This window comes from Micropterus dolomieu, linkage group LG11, assembly GCF_021292245.1.
Source record: "Micropterus dolomieu isolate WLL.071019.BEF.003 ecotype Adirondacks linkage group LG11, ASM2129224v1, whole genome shotgun sequence".
Lineage (NCBI taxonomy): Eukaryota > Metazoa > Chordata > Actinopteri > Centrarchiformes > Centrarchidae > Micropterus > Micropterus dolomieu.
The window spans coordinates 1586991-1604300 of NC_060160.1; the positions used below are offsets into that span (position 1 = coordinate 1586991).

General features: G+C 40.5%; 1 protein-coding gene across 1 annotated transcript in view; it reads right to left on the reverse strand.

Annotated features, from left to right (window-relative positions):
- syne2b (spectrin repeat containing, nuclear envelope 2b) overlaps nt 1-17310 on the reverse strand; it is a 160869-nt gene that overhangs the window by 137158 nt on the left and 6401 nt on the right. Inside the window, exon 3 of the mRNA XM_046063265.1 lies at nt 12982-13108. Coding sequence (XP_045919221.1) covers nt 12982-13069 — 88 coding nt within the window. The 5' untranslated portion in view covers nt 13070-13108. The remainder of the gene's footprint in view (nt 1-12981; nt 13109-17310) is intronic.

A 17310-nucleotide genomic window follows, 5' to 3' on the forward strand; every position in this document is an offset into this window, starting at 1 on the left:
TTGACTGCAACAGTAGAGTAGTTTCAATGTGCTCGACCGCTAATATTATTAGCAACAGTGTGTATATCTCACTGGCTAAGAGCGCTGTTAACTGCAGGCACCATGAGGTTAAAGACTGGACAACACTGTCTGATCCAGAAAAGATTCAGAAAGAGTCATTTGTACAAGTAGCTGATATGTATCCACCTACCTCAAGTCATTACTCCTGCACAAAATACTTATATACTGTGTACATGTATGCATGTATATGTACCTGTATATCACATCCACCTCCAACATGTACAGACTCCTGCATCCTTTGCTCTCTCCTCACGGCACTATTTGTCAATGTCTATTTTTTTTTTGTTCATAGTGTGTATATTTGTGTTGTCTACACTGAAATCTGTGTCTGATTTTATTTTATTTTTATTATTGTGATTTTGTATTTTTGTATGAGTAAGCACATCGTGAGCAATGTACAATCCAGAGTCAAATTCCTCGTATGTGTACACATACCTGGCAATAAAAGCTGATTCTGAGACTAAGGATTGCATCCTGTCTCGTACAGTCAATGTTGGTTTCTTTTCAAGACTGACCACAAAGCATCCTTTACATAAAAAAAAAAACAAAACACATGGAACACCCATCTTTGCAAACCATTTGGAACTCCTATTATGAAATTAGCCAGGTGTTTTCAACTATCATAAACTTGCCTTTTAAATTCAGGGTATTGTTGTAGCTAACACCCAGGGATTTGGCCAATCATTTTGGAAAACCTTTGGGCATAATAATCACAAAAAGAAGTATTTGGTCTGTGTGTTGCCTGAACATGCAGAGAGCCTCAGTGCAATAATAAAAGCCACAGAATATAGTTTGGCACGAAGAGATCTGCAACTGAGGCATCTTCAGATGAATGTATAACCAGGCATCCTACACTGACATTTCTTTATTTCTTATAACTCGATCTAGACTCACTGGCTACTTTATTATTAGGTACACCTTGCTAGTACCGGTTTCGACCCACTTTTGCCTTCAGAACTGCCTTAATTCTTCGTAGCATACTTTCAACAAGGTGATGGAAACATTCCTCAGAGACTTTGGTCCATATTGACATGAGAGCATCACGCAGTTGCTGCAGATTTGTCGGCTGCACATCCATGATGCGAACCTCCCGTTCCACCACATCCCAAAGGTGCTCTGTTGGATTGAGATCTGTTGACTGTGGAGGCCATTGGAGTGCAGTGAACTCATTATCATGGTCCAGAAACCAGTTTGAGATGATCTGAGCTTTGTGACATGGTGCATTATCCTGCTGGAAGTAGCCATCAGAAGACATGGTCAGCAACAACACTCAGGTAGGCTGTCGTGTTTAAACACTGCTCAGTTGGTTCCAAGGGGCCCAAAGTGTGTCAAGAAAATATCCCCACACCATTACACCACTACCAGCCTGAACCGTTGATACAAGGCAGGATGGATCCATGCTTTCGTGTTGTTTAAACCAAATTCTGACCCTACCATCTGAATGTCAGATCAGACCAGGCAACGTTTTTCCAATCTTCTGTTGTCCAATTTTGGTGAGCCTGTGCGAATTGTAGCCTAAGTTTCCTTAACTTCTTCTTCTTAACTGACAGGAGTGACACCCGGTGTGGTGTTCTGCCGCTGTAGCCCATCTGCTTCAAGGTTCCCATTTTCCACAAACAACCATGCAACGTTCAAAGTCATTTAAATCTCCTTTCTTGCCCATTCTGATTCTCAGTTTGAACTTCAGCCAGTTGACTTGACTACATCTACATGCCTAAAAGCAATGAGTTGCTGCCATGTGATAGGCTGATTAGCTGTTTGTGTTAATAAGCAGTTGAACAGGTGTACCTAATAAAGTGGCTGGTGATAGTTTTTACTTTTAAGAAGTGGATTTGTATTTGAATTTTGGTTTTTAAGTACTTTACAACACATTTGAAAGAGAAAAACAAGTTGTCGTCAGTTTACAATACTCTGCAGTGTTTCCCATACGTTCATTTATTTGTGGCGGCCCGCCACATTATCAACGCTGACCGCCACAGATTGATTTTCAATTTTTTTTTACTAGGCCTATTTAAAATTGTATTTGACTGGAGAGCGCCGTAGCGCTTTCGCGCAGCACATCCTCTCGCTCGTCCCTCTCTCTCGCCATCTTCCTCATGAACACAGCTGCACGCTGTCAATGTCGGAGACCCAGCTTAAAAAAGTTATTAGCAAGCATGTAAGTAGCATACCTAATAAGGAGAGCTAAGTTAATGTTAGAAAACACCCGGGTTTTCGACGCTAGCACGCTGTATATAGCTGGTAGTCAATATCGACTGCACGCGACCCCCATTCAGTGAGAAACACTGCTCTGGCATTCATTAACAGATCTGCAATACATATTAAAGCTCTCAAAAGGTACAGTGTGTAAGAATTGTGACTACTCTCACCTGTGGAATTCATACTTAAAAAAGTAGGGGGCAGCATATCACATATCAGGTCATAACTGCTGCTGTTAGCTCAGTTAGCCATGCAGGTTACTTAGACGTCCTATTAGCTTACTGAGTCCAGATCTGGGGCAGGGCAAGCAGGGCGAGCAGGCAACAGAACCGGCAACATAAGCAGATCTCCCAGTGATCACAGCCGGATCGGGAGCGAACACAGCCTCCGAGACCGACTGAGTTTGATAGCAGGGCATACAGTACGAGTTGATTTACAGCAGCTCGATCCAGGACTCTGACTCCGGGAAAGACGAAGATACAACGAAAATACAACGGGTTCAGCATGAGTTACAAGAGAAAGCGGGCCGAGGCAAGCTGGTTAGCATGCTTTCTTCAGTAACACATGGACATAAGAAACAAGTAACATTTTCACATTCTGTTGAAAATATTTATATAACATTTTGTTGAATGTTTTAACTAAATTATGGCCATCTCTTACACATTTTACCTTTATAGTAGATTATAACTAGAATACAGTTTGACATAAGAGTAGCTGCACACATACTGACTTCCCTGCAATCAAGTCTTGGAATAAGACATTTCATACATGTATTTCTACCAACATGAACTGAACTGCATATAAATATACTGCTGACACGTTGATATATTTAAGAGAGAGGAAAGTGGGTTGGTTTTATACTGTATATAAAATGCATTTTGAAATATATAGTACACTGTGCTGTTGTACTGACCTATGAAAGTAAAGAAGGGCGTTACTGTCAAAGAATATTCATAATCAGTGAGGCAGAGTTTCATTTAACATGGAACTTGTTAAATACCCTTGAGAGAGGCTATAATAACAATATATGCATAAATAAAAAGTGTATTACAATAATCTGAGCCAGGCTACAGAAAGGTTTCAGCACTCAGATTATATAAAGACTTGTACAACAGCAGACTTAGTCAGTTATTTGTCCATCACTCACCATTGTAAAGCTCAATGAAGTCATTCAGGTCAGTCACAGTATGAAGAGTCTCACATATAATCCAGTCCTCGTTCTCCATTGTCCTCATAAACTCAATGTATTCCCTGACTCAACTAACTCAGTCAGAGCTGTTCTAAACTAAACTGCATTCACTATCTCCAAAAATGATCTACCCTTAATCAAGATTGGGGGTTTTTCTCCAATAACTTTAAGCCAATTTAGTGCTACTACTCTTTAAATATGGTGACAATGTAATCAGCCTGTTGCACAAGTCAGATTGTGAACCTGCTGTTCAGTACAAAAAAATCATTGTAAAATATAAGTAAAGCAAGTAAAAACCAACACCAGGTATGAGGTAGGAGCTATGAAAGTTTTTACCAACAGGGATGTATTCCTACAACTACTCTTTTCAAAATTGCCTCATCATTTAGATCTTTGTTCGCTACAGTAGGCAAAGGCTAGTGGTCCTTTCTCGTCCTTGCAGAGCTCGTTCAGGCTGACAGTTCACAGACTATTTTCTGTCTTGATATGTTTAACCGCAGGCCACCTCTGGCTTCAGTTCCCTTACAGTCTAATCTTAATCATACCCCTATGATGACATCTTATTATAATTATCTGGTATCATCAAACAAAGATAAGGGAGAAGGGGAAGGAGGTTGGTTTTCTTTGACCCTCTGAATTGTCAACTGGATTGAAGCACTGCTGATCACTAATCTTCATACAAACACAAAATGAGGAGCAACCTAAAGATGGCAAGAGGATGAAGAAACCGGAGAGCTGTTACACACTTGAGAGTTTGCCAGAAGAATTATTTTAAACAAGCCTCAGAGCTTTAAAATCAGTTCCAGAGTGCTACCATTTTAGTAGCTGTATAAGCACCTGAAATCAATCTCTGCTATCTCTGTAACAGGGTTCGTTAGAAAAACAAAGAGTGACAATTTATGGAGGTAACACGATCTTGCAAATAACCACTTCCAAATGTTATCCAAGAAATATTCACTTATTTTTCAGAGATCTTGAATCTTCAGTTTCAAGCTGAAACATGTCATGTTCTGGATATAAAACTATGATTTATGGTCATCATCACCAGTTTGAGTGTTACAGTTGCCACATACTAACTCTGCATGTTTCAACTTCATTTTTAATAAATCTTTTTTAGTACATCACAATCCACACATTCACATCATGTATGACTGAACAGTGCACAATAATCCAAATCCCATCAAGAGCATGATGTACTAATCACAAAAATGAGGATAATAAATGTATTCAAATATGGCGACTGAATCCAATTTCAAGAGAAGGAAAGAGATTCAGTGACATTCACTCTGTTCATTGGTTCAATACTCTAATGACTTTCTGAAACGCTAACAAAGACCGGAACATTTCAGGATCGTGGTTAGACTGGGCTGTAACAATTTAGCTCAACTGCTGGCCTTCAGGTGATGTGGTGTACAGCGCCTTCTCATGCGAGTTTCAGGTGTGGCAACTGAGCCCTGTAAAGTTCAATGTTTACAAAACTAAAAACATGGCCACTGACTTCCCACTCAGCCTCACCAACAATAATCAAAGGCTCACCTGTTGAGACCGTTGAGTGCAACACGTATGTGGGAACAGTGATGGACAATAACCCCAACTTCAACACATCTGCTATCTACAAGGGTACTTTTAATGTGGCCAAAACACTGATCACTCAATTTAATAAATCACAACCAGCTCTAACCACCCACTCTAGGAGGAATTTGTACGTCTCCCCTCTGGGCGAAGATACAGGTTCTCCAGGTAAAAACCAACACGTTTAAAATTTCCTTTGCCCCTAGGGCAATAACTGCCCTAAATCTGCACTGAGCCTGAGCTGCTGACTGCACTGCTCAGAAGCCCTTTATGTTGTTGAGGCTTCAATCTCAACTCTTTGAGTACTTCCAAACAAAAAAATTCTGTTTGCTTTTAATGTCCCATGTCTCATATATGTTTGCTTGTTTTTTGTTTTTAGCCCTCTACTGTAAATCAAATTTCCCCAGGAGGGACAATAAAGATTGAATTGAAATGAGACAACAGACTACCAGCTTGTTAGCTAACCTATTATTATGGAATCAAGTGTCATTAACATTAAATATTTTCCTTGGATGATATTGTGTCTCCAGGCTCTTTGGACACCTGTGATAATTAGTTAATAAAAACTACTTAAAAAGGATGATCCACATTGTTCGGCAGGCCACAGGTTTCAACAAGTATGGGAAAGAAAAAGGATCTCTTTGCTGTAGAAAAGCATCAAACTTGGAAAAGGTATGAAAACATTAGATATTACACGAAAACTTGAGCATGATCATGGTACTGTAAAGGGATTTGTGGCTGATTCAGAGCACAGATGGGTTCGTGCAGATAAAGGCATAATGAGGAAGGTTACTGCCAGACAAATTCATCGGATTAAGAGAGCAGCTGCAAAACTCCCATTGCAAAGCAGCAAACTGGTATTTGAAACTGCTGGTGCCTCTGGAGTCTCGCAAAACTCAAGGTGTAAGATCCTCCAGACGCTTGCAGTTGTGCATAAACCTACTATTTGGGCCACCCCTAACCATTGCTTACAAGCCGACACGGTTGCAGTGGGCTCAGAAACACATGAAGACTAGTCTTCAAACAGTCTTGTTTACTGATGAGTGCCGTGCAACCCTGGATGGTCCAGATGGATGGAGTAGAGGATGGTTGGAGGATGGCTCAATAAGGCTGTGACAGAATCATGGGGAGAGAGGTGGTAGGCCCCTTTAGGGTCCCTGAAGGTGTGAAAATTACCTCAGCAAAGTTTATAGATTTATCTGACGGACCACCTTCTTCCATGGTACAAAAAGAAGAACAGTGCCTTCCGTAGCAAAATCATCTTCATGCATGACAATGCACAATAAACTCATGCTGCAAAGAATACAGCTGTGTCATTGGCTGCTATGGACATAAAAAGGAGAGAAACTCGTGTTGTGGCCCCCATCCTCCCCTGACCTCAACCCTATTGAGAACCTTTGGAGCATCCTCAAGTAAAAGATCTATGAGGGTGGAACAGCAGCTCGGGAGGCTATTCTGACATCCTGCAAAGCAATTCAAGCAGAAACTCACAAGTTCAATGGATGCAAGAATTTTGAAGGTGATATCAAAGAAGGGGTCAAATGTTAACATGTAACTTGCCCTGTTAAGATGTGTTTGATTGAAATAGCTTTTGATGTCATTAAATATGACCTCCTAATGCTGCAAGTTTAACAAATTACCATTTTCAGTTCTTTAAAACATTTAAAATGTTTTGCAACTCTGTTGTGCAAAATAATTTAGAAAAGTGCATTATGAGTTTTTTATTTTTGAAAAAATAAAAGCAACCACTTGGTTTGTTCAATGAAATTCGACTTATACCCTGACTGTCATTTGCATCGACTATGTAGGAAAATCAGTGTAAAATATAATTTGCATAATAATTTGGAACGTGGCGTAGTCTAAATACAAACTAGTAGTTACATAATATAAAGTAATATTCAATTAGCCTGCTAGCCTGGATGGCTAATAAGAAAAAACTTTAGACTACTTCAAAGCCTCCACAGAGGAACTAAAAGCTTTTAGAATCTCTCTAAAAATTGTGTTTGGTAAAGTGGCACATTTAGCAGTTACAGTCCCAAAGGTATCTGACTGGTGGCTGATGTTAATTTCACCACAGTGATGTGCTATTTCCTGCAAAGCAGACATTTATTTACTTTTCATGTGACAGCAGAGCTCTGTATTCAGGGTGATGCTCTATCCCGTGGTTCACAGATGACTGATAAAAGGAACTGGATCTGGATAGGGGCCAAGCTCTCACTTTGTGTTTTGATTAACTGTTAGAACAACGTGGTTCTAAAAGCAATCCATTATTTTACATATGCTTACAAATTGACATATTTCTTACACTGACACGGTTAACTAAAGAAGTAGATACCTGCATGTCTCGGTAAGAAAAGTATTTTCTTCCTATCAGATCCAAAACCTACCTTGGCCCTAACAACAAACTTTCCTTGAAAATAGAAAGACGCATGTATTGATTTTTTAATGTACTTGCTTATAATAAAAAAAACACTGCTAAATGGACACAACCTGGTTCTGACCAGAACTTATTTTCAAGTATTCAAGCTTATGATGATATGAAATCTCTCTATTCTAGATTGATATCTTACATTTGAGTAACAGATGTTGAGAATTAGCTGTAGACCTGCTGTTCCAGTGCATCATTCCACCTAGATTAAAATTTTTTATATGCTAATAATAATGTCCATTGTAGTATTGTACCTTTAAACTAAGTCCACTCTACACAGTTCTGTACCAATAAAAAGTCACTGATATAGAGATAAATGAAATAACTCACCCATGATGGGATCAATCATGCTGATTCAGCAGGAAAATTTACCAGGTCAAGTTAAATCAAACTTCTCTATCTAGTAAACATATAGTTTGACTGACTCTGAACGCTGCAGCATGCAATGATCCATGATTTCACAAGACGAGATGTGAGGGGAAAACAAATATTAATGTAGTTTAACCGTAATTCTTGTCTAAACAGCTAACTACATTTCTAGCCTGCAGGGAGGCAGCTGAGATCTGCTGGGCTCCACCTCTTTTAAAATCAGACTAACAGAGGCTTCAAACTTGCCCAAACAAGAGAATAGCTGCAACAAGCTAGTCCTCCTGGATAGATGCTACAGACGCTGAAAAACGTGCGTCATATTCAAATGTCAGATGCTGTGAAAAGTTAGATCTCTTACCTAACCCGACCTCCACAGATTAGTAACTAGGACTGGGAAATGACAGATGCTGAGCAAGCGTGCTGCAGCCAGCAGCAGCGAAACAGGGCTGCAATGTCATCCTTGCGGGGCAATCGTGCACCGTCAAAGTTAGTCCACTAAAGTGCTTGTTTTTGCCACCGACGGGCTCAGATTGTTATTCCAAGAGTCCGACAGAATTATGGAAAGGATCCCTACAGAGAGAGACCTTTTTTTAAAAGAGTACAATCCCTTTTCTTTAACAAAACGCAGTTACTATGTCGCTCTTGTCAAAGCCACCAGACTCCCTTAACAAAAACAGTAATTTTACCTCTCGGGTCTCCCACTGCCTCAATCTGTTAGTTTGTGTAATTATGTGACTTTGGTGACCTTTAAAACACCAAATCCACACAAGAATACTAACAAACAGAAACACAAGAATCAGTTATACAGTAAACAATAAGATTTATTAGGTGTGAAACATTATGAGTCAGTGTTTGACTTATGTCAAATGTCCAGGCAGAGGACATTTAGGGGAATCACGTTTTCTGGCGGCTCTTTCAGAGGTGTGTCAAGCAGGCAACAGACTTTTTTAAGTATTAATTAACGGGACAGTTTCTTAGATGGAGCCCATCTGTAGTCTATAATTGAATTCTCCTAAGTGTTTTCACATGTTTAGAAAGAAAATCGGAAATCTCCTGCTGACTACGCCCAATCCAAGGCAAAGTCTCTAAGGTGCATGATAGTGATTGTGGGCTAAACTCTGAAGTATTTCCTCACTGCTAAATCCAATAGCAAAGTTTAATTTTCCAGTGCATGCATAATACAAGACAGACGTGTGTGTGTGATGTTGCAGCCTTGCAAAGTGAAGTTTCTCTCATAAATGTGTGACTATAATGTCAGAGAATATTCAAGTTTATTACTTGTAGTAATCTTGGGAATTAAATTCTGCCTCGGATTATCACCCCTCTCCACATTACAATGGACCTTTTGTGCAGTTGTACCTTTACAACTTAATCATATTACACATAAAAGAGCCCATAAAATACATAGGCTAATAGAGATTTGATCTACAATACAAACACTTGGAAGACAATTAGGCTACAAATATAGTCCAACAAGCCTCCCTGGCTTTGTCGTCCGCCATGACATTAGTAGTTAACTTGTCTTTACATGAGTCGCTGCAAAAAAACTCTGCCTGCACGGCCGAACAAACCCCTTTTATGGGAACGTGCACCAACTCCAATTAATTTAACACCGAGTTAACACGGACTCAACTAACCAACATCTTCTCCACCGTCGTAGTAGCGTTTAACTCCAGTGTAGGCGGTCAGAGTTTGTCAGCCCTGAGTTTGCCTGATAACCCCGAGTTAACTCTGAGCAGGTTGAACTCCCTTCGTAGTGCGGGCCACTGGTCTACAAGAGCCTTTCTCAATCTTCTTAAGTACTGTTGTGCAACAACTTTGAACCTTTTAATTGTTCGGACACACTTTAAAAGCATCACATAATAAAACCAGCTTTACAACATACATACTCAGTACAAGACAGTATTCTTCCTACTAACCCTGCTGATGCAAACACTGAATACACCCAGCATTTACATAGTGTGAGCTATTTTTACTGACATTCTTTCATCATTACCACTTGAAATATACACAGAAAAAACAAGACTTTCCCTTTACTTTAATAAGCTGGCTTTCCTTGGAGGCGTTACATCATCTATTCTGTATGTTCTACCATTTGGAAATGACTGGAAAAAACGTTTACATGGCTTTAACAAACACTGTGCTCTAAATGTGGAGAGGAAATGTGGGGAGTCATGTGCTAAAAATAGTTCAGTGGACAACCTTGCAAGAATGGACCCAAAACCTGAGTAGAAGAAAGACAACAGATTGAGAGAGAGAGAGGCAGACGGGCAGTTAGGAAACATCCTGAAACAATCTACATAATAAATCTAAGATGCAAGAGTGGATACAGATGCAGAGAGGCAGGAAAGAACTGGAAGAAAGACAATCTAGGGAACAAAATGACATGCCCATCATGTCAGAGCCTGTGCTGCCATCTATTCATGGTGCAACCATCACAAGTTCAAAGACCATGTCAGACTTACCATCTCCTGGACTCACACCTGTCCACACTGCTGGCCTCTGAGGTCAACTGAGACCTTGCCTCGACCACCAGAGAATCAGCTTTAACAATAAACCAGGTCTCACTAACAAACCACATTGCCAAAACCCTCCCACATATGTCACACACGCTGAATTTGAGATGAAAAGAGTAAGTAAGCAATTTGCAATCCAGATGCATAATAGCACAGGACCAATACCAGGGTGCAAACTAGGGGGGGGAGAAATAACGTGGAAGATTATCAGTCGATAACGTAATGTTGACAGAACGCAAAAGGCGGAACTCGCAGAAGTGCACACAACAGAGACACCAGTGCTCCTCTGTATTCGCCACCGCTGCAGAATGAATAACCACCCCAAAATGTCACACAATCATCAATATCAGTGCGCAAGTAATGGTTTTAACTCGCACGCTGCCAGCATGGTGACACTCGACGCTTGGCAGCTCCCTGTGTATCCTGTGCGAGGCCGAGCGAGTGAGAGAGAGTGAGCGGCAGAACGTGACTGTGAAAGTTAGCGGTGAAATATATTAGCAGTAAGTTTCAGTCTGGCAGTAAACGTGCAGCGTAGGTCGCAGTGTGTCCGTTAATAAAAGTCTGTAGTTTCCCCAACGGCTGGAAAAGTGAAGGCTGTAATGTCTAACACCTCCCCTGTACAAGGGCCTGCTCTCTGTCCCCCACGCCAGACTCCGGACTTTACGGGACAGAGCCTTCAGCGTCACAGCCCCCACCCTCCTGAACTCACCCCCACAGAGATCCGAAATGCTTCCTGTCTGGACACTAAAAAATCTACTAAAAAGCCAGCTCTTTACCCAGGCATTCAATCCTGAATGACTTTGTGTTGTTCTGTCACTATGTGTACAGCGTTCTTGGGTCCCCTGAAAGGTGCTAAAAATATTTATTTATTTATGTAACTTTAGCTAAATTAGTAACGTAGAAATATTAAATATCAGTCAAGGGTTGAGAACATCTGGTATCGTTCAGTTTTCAGAGGAGTCTGACAACTGGCTGTTAAAGAAATGATGGACCATGGAGCTTAGTTTAATAAAGTAAATTAGGGACGCAAACTAGTCCTTTTAGGCTAATTAAGACATGTTTCTTTTGGATTTTAATGCGCAAATTAAATGCTTAGTAATTATCCAGGGATCCTGTATAGGAAAAAAATGATGCATCAAGCTGCATCGATAAGCGTTTAATAATCAAATCACAGCCCTCTGAAACGAAATCAAATCGAATCGTGAGGTGCCCAGAGATTCCCACCCCTAGTGCAAACCATGAACTGTATATAAACATGGCTGCTGAGTCTACATTTCCTCCCACTGTAGGAAAATGATGGCAAAATATCCCAGACACGGGAGCTGCCACCTTGCGCTGGTGACGTCACTTGCAGCCAGAGTCTGTGTAGCGTTCGTGGTTGGAGCCGCAGCATCAATACGCCTGGCCGACTCAATCATGAGAAGGGCTCAGCTCAGCTGTCAATCATGATGTGAAACCCCATTTTATAGCATCAAACAACTAATTAAGAAAAACTAACCCCTCACAACAAACATAATCATCAACATCATGCTTTTTCTATTTTGGCCATGTAGTATGATCCATACTGCAGCCAGCCACCAAGGTCAAGATGTTGTGGCTGACATATCTTTCTATAAAGGCTATGGTCCAAACCCTTCCGTGACAATAAGGTGGTGATTATCAGAGTGGTATGTTACTTCAATTTGGCTCTGTATTTCACAAACAGAAAGTCAGTGTGACCAGGGCTGCAAGTAATTATTATTAACTTATCAGTTATTTTTTCCCGGTTGTTTCATCTATAGCATGTCAAACAATAATTTCACCAAGGTGACATCTTCAATCCAATCCAAAGCCCAATTTACAGTGATATTAAACAGAGAAAAGCAGCAAATGTTTCACGTTTGATAAACTGGAACTAGAGAAGGTTTGAAATTTCCATGCATTAAACAATTAATCAGCTATTAGAAGTTTCAGTTCGAACAGTGAACACCATATTAGTGGAGGTCTCATTTTGAAATGAAGATTAAGTAAAACACCGAAAACCAACTTGTAATGTTGAGAAGTCATCACGTGAGAACACGATCGAATGACAACTTCAAATGTCCAAAAATGCTGTGGGAGCAGCGTTTATTATCTCCTCCACCCTCCTGCTCGCTCCCTCCGGATGGCTCTTATGACTCATGTCTCTCTGAAAAGGGTTCAGTTTCAGCAGATGAAACCAAGCATGACCTCAAAGAAAGTGACAAAAGTGAAACAGGACGGAGCCAGCAGCGGACTGAGACGGAGTCATCAAGCTGTTCCCCCGAGTGAGACACATAACTGAGGCATAACACTTGTTATGTTGCCACAGTAACCAAGATGAAACACTGAAATCAAGACACGGGGCTTTTCTTTTTACAGTTACATGACCTCAGAATTCTCTCAGGGCGAGCAAAGAAAGACCAGAAACAACGAGCCTTCACTCAGTTCAGCTCACATACTTGTTGAAGTAAATCATCAATCTATAAAAGCACCACGGTTGCTATAACAACCTAAAACTGAGACCACAATTGGGTTAACACCTGCTCTGGCCTTTAATACCTACAAAAATACCACCAATAACACGTTAGCTGTGTGTTCAGTCAGAAACACTGCACTGAAATCTCAGTTAGAAGTGGAGAGAGACTGACCCTGCAGCAGCATGTGGACATTGTCGATGTCCAGGGGGATGGAGCCCGTCTCCACCAGATCATCTCTGGAGTAGAAGTCTGACGACATACTTTCTCACCCACAGCCTCCCGGCAGCATGGCACCGCTCTGAAAGAAAGAGAGGAAAAGTGGCATCAGTGTAGCTGGAAGCATAACACTGTTTCTGCAGAGCTAAAGGTTCAGTGCTACTGTGGTGAAAAAAATATATCCCGCTTATAAATAGAATTTCTGCTTGTTGACAATCAAGATAAACAAAGGTTACGTATTTCTTAGCATTCAGAATAGCAAGTAGAACAACTTTGTTTGCTGAATGTGTGATTTTATTGTGGTGGCATTGTTGCCATAATTACATTTGCAAACAGCGATAACATATTTACATCTGGAATAGTGACAACAAGACTATCGATGCATAAATACATCACCATGATAATAAGTTAAGAGCGGCATTTGAACTAATCCACCCCCGCGACCCTGTACGCAGGATAAGCGGTTGACGATGGATAGATGGATGGAGGGAGGGACAATCCACAATACATTTTTATAAGCTAATTTCCATCTGTAGTCCCTGAGGGGAGGGCGGCATCTTGACAATCAAGGAAAATCTCCTGGCATAGTGTCTTTTAATCATCTGTACCTATACCGTTCAAAACAGACCAAAAAACAATAGTAGGCTGTTTTTAAGTGCCAGGTTTTTGTAAACTGCTTTGGCACCAAAAGGGCCCATACCTTGACCACAGTTAATAAACTCAGATCCACAAACAAAAGGAAAAAGCCCGACAGTTATATGAAAGACGTTTAGTTCAGCAGTTCAGCAGACTTGTTCAACAAACCAGCAAAAAACACTTCTAAAATACAGTTGAAGGGGTGATTATCATCTTTTATAGAGCAATCAAACACTGTTCTGTCAGTGCACACTGAGCGCCAGCTGAAGACTGCTGTGTTTTGTCTTGTCCCGTCTCGCCTTGGGATATGAATAAGTGAAGTGAGAAAAATGTGTGACATTTAGACAACCTCTCCGAATTCCAACTCACACTGTTAAAAAACAAAGGCCTTTGTTTTTTTAACAGTGTGAGTTGTTTAGACATCTTTTTCTGCTGATCACAAACATGGCTGACAGGTTAGAAGAAAAGACAGGTGAGTGAGTCTAAAATAAAACAGTGTGAAATGGCACTAGGCCTCACCGATATGTCGGAGCAAATGTCAGGTCGAGCACAAGCTGCCTGTACTGATCTCATTCAAATGGGCGAAAGTCAGACGCTATTATGCTTTATCAACTTACTGATGCTGAAGAACTGACGAAGTTTAAAGAAGTGTGTGCCCTACTCTTTGATAGGGGGCTGACAGAATTCAGGCTATTAAACGTTAAAGCCATATAAATTCAAATCCGGTAAAACTCAGACATTACAAAGTGTTTTACAATTACTAACTAACTAAAGAAAACAACAACTCTGTAATGTCACAGTCCGTCCACAGTAAAAGTCAATACAGCATAGTATCGTGATAATTGTACTGTATCGATACACGGATGCCATTATTATATAAATTGCAGATGGGACTTTTAACTTTTTGGTACTAGAATAATAAAATCTATTGCTTTTTTAATCGACTAGAAAACTTAACAGGACCATATAGAGAACTGAAAAAGTGATATGAACAAACAGAGAATTGTATCTTTTTAGAAAAACAGATGTTGACAAAGTTTGACTTTAGGGACCTAATTGGAAGTTGGAAAAAGGTAATAAATTGCAATATATATCAATATATTTAAAATCGCAATAAAATCGAATCGAAACATAAAAATCGTGATAATATCGTATCCTGGGGCCTCTGGTGATTCCCGCCCCTAAAATAAGGTAAAGTTCTAATCAATCATCTGGATTCAGAAGTGCATTAAAATACAGGTAGGGAGAGACGATCATGAGACATGTCGGATTATTCAAGAATGTGCAAAAGTAAAAAATATTCGGTCTGCCAATTATCTTGATATTTACTGATATCAATATATAACATTTGCATTTGGAAGGTCTGAATTAAGAGCAAATCTTAGACGAGAGGTGAAACATCTCGAGTATCTTCAACCAGTCCAGTTGCTCTTGATTCTAAACGTCCATGGATTTTAGGAAATACTGCTGACAATTTAAGATTTAAGACACTGCAGCTGCAGTTCTGACAGTTTCAGACTCAGTCCACATTGCTGACACACTTTATGTCTGCAGAGAGGCTGCTGCAGAACCTGAGGCTACAACCACTGCCAGTAACATTTCAAGTGAGTTAAGAGTCCTGCCTGTATGAAGTGGTGCCAAGAGTTCATAAATATAAGCTGGAGATTTAATGTAAAGCTGATGAGTAATCAGCAAAACTTTGAATTTGATTTAAAGAAGAAGAAAGGGTTTTTGCCAGCCTGATAGATGTCCGACTTACTGTTGTTGTATTGTTGTTTACAGCTGTCTCACCAGCAAAACATCTAAAAATACTTAATGTTAAATCATTTCATTAGCATACTGGTGACAATGCATCTGCCCTTGTGTGTTAAAACGAAGCCTCTGTTTGTCCAAGGTTAGTCCCATTAACCTCTACACAAGAGGGTTGCAGCAATTAACACATGCACTTTCTAAAATAACAAGTACAGGGGCGTTAAACCACTATAGCACGGCATCCGAGCCATCCCAAGGCTTCATGTCAGCTGCAGAGCGAGTGACCAGGAGGAGGTGACAGTACGGGTGGACAGGGGTGAGAGAAAGAGAGGGCGGTAGAGAGGTGAATAAAAACCAAAAAGAGAAAAGGGCGAAAGACTCAGAGAGACAGTACCTAAGGGGAGACACACACACACAGATATCACTTATAGGAAAGGACAACAGCTTTTATTGCATCATATACTTCATTGTCTTTAACCAATAAAAACAAGATGTAAGAGGTTGTTAATGTGTCTTGTAAGATTGTATACCAACAACAACATAGCATAACACTGCTATATGAGTTTTGGTAAGGTAAAGGCAACTCTCAGTGCTGCAGCACATCCTTTTTAGTGAATTTGAGTTGTAACCATCAGATCAAAAGGTAGGTGGTGCAAAGATATCCCCTTTTCAGGCTACCTACCTCTAGACAAAGGTCTTTTGATCTTTTATACCTGGTGCACACTAGATTTTCATATCTTAACAGATTTTAAAAATGTTTGCTCCCGCAGACATAATGACAAAACTAACCAATTTTTTATATTTTAATTGGATGAACGCACACACACACACACACACACACCAGATGGTTCAGCGCAGACTCAGGACCGCACACTTGGGCTCTCACAGAAAATCGCGGGATCAAATGTGACTTTAGACATCAACAAACATGGAGGCAGACTGTTAGCAGCTGGTTGTTGCACTTGTGTGTGCTGTGTGTTTTGCACGCACACACAAGTGCAACAACCAGCTGCTGATGAACTCGAGGCTGAGAAGAGGGAATCAGCAGGTTTAAACATTTTATAGTGGCGGCGCTTCACGATCAACTCGCTCTCACTAATGTCTGTAAACCGCTCACATTACTGGATCATTTGAGCCTAATTATCCTCTAGTGTGCGGCCAGCATTAACCTTAGATTGTAAATCTAAGTGTGTGAGATTATCTGATTATTGATTGTTGGTGACATAATTGTATAAAAATTCTTTTTATTTGTCTTTATTTGTAATGTTTCGTCTGAGGACATTAAACTAAGTAAAAGAGAAGTGGAAAGCGTGAGGGAAAGGGAGGGAAGAATAGAATAAAGAGATCAAGAGAAGAAGGAGAGAAAAGAGAGTTAAGGATTAAGAAATGCAGCGGGATTGGAGGGGAAGAGAAAGCCTGGCAGAGAGAGACGAACCTAAAGGAGAAAAGATAGCAGATAGTTACAAAAAGAGTTTAAGAAATAGACAGACGAGACGAGGAAGGGCACACAGAAGAGCGAAACAGAGCCGGGACAGAGTTTCTCTGAGTCAAAGTCACAAGTCACTCCTGTCAGCTCTAATTGTGGCAACAAGGCACAGGGCCGTGAAACACATGTCCACTGTTGTGGAAAAAGCACAGGGAGGGGGGATATCATGAGGCCACAACCAGATGCTTTCTAAAAGGTATTTCTGTTTGAATTCATCTAGTTGAGGTGCACACATTATTATTTACAGCACTAGCCTGCGGGGAAGTTGACAGGGGAGAGAGGCAAGCATGCACTCAATCACGTTCACACCTCAAGTCAGCTGATTCAACACTTAAGAGCAGGTACAGCATACAAGAGCTACATGGGTAATCTAGCGACACAGATTCTTTAAAGAATGACCCAAAGAAATA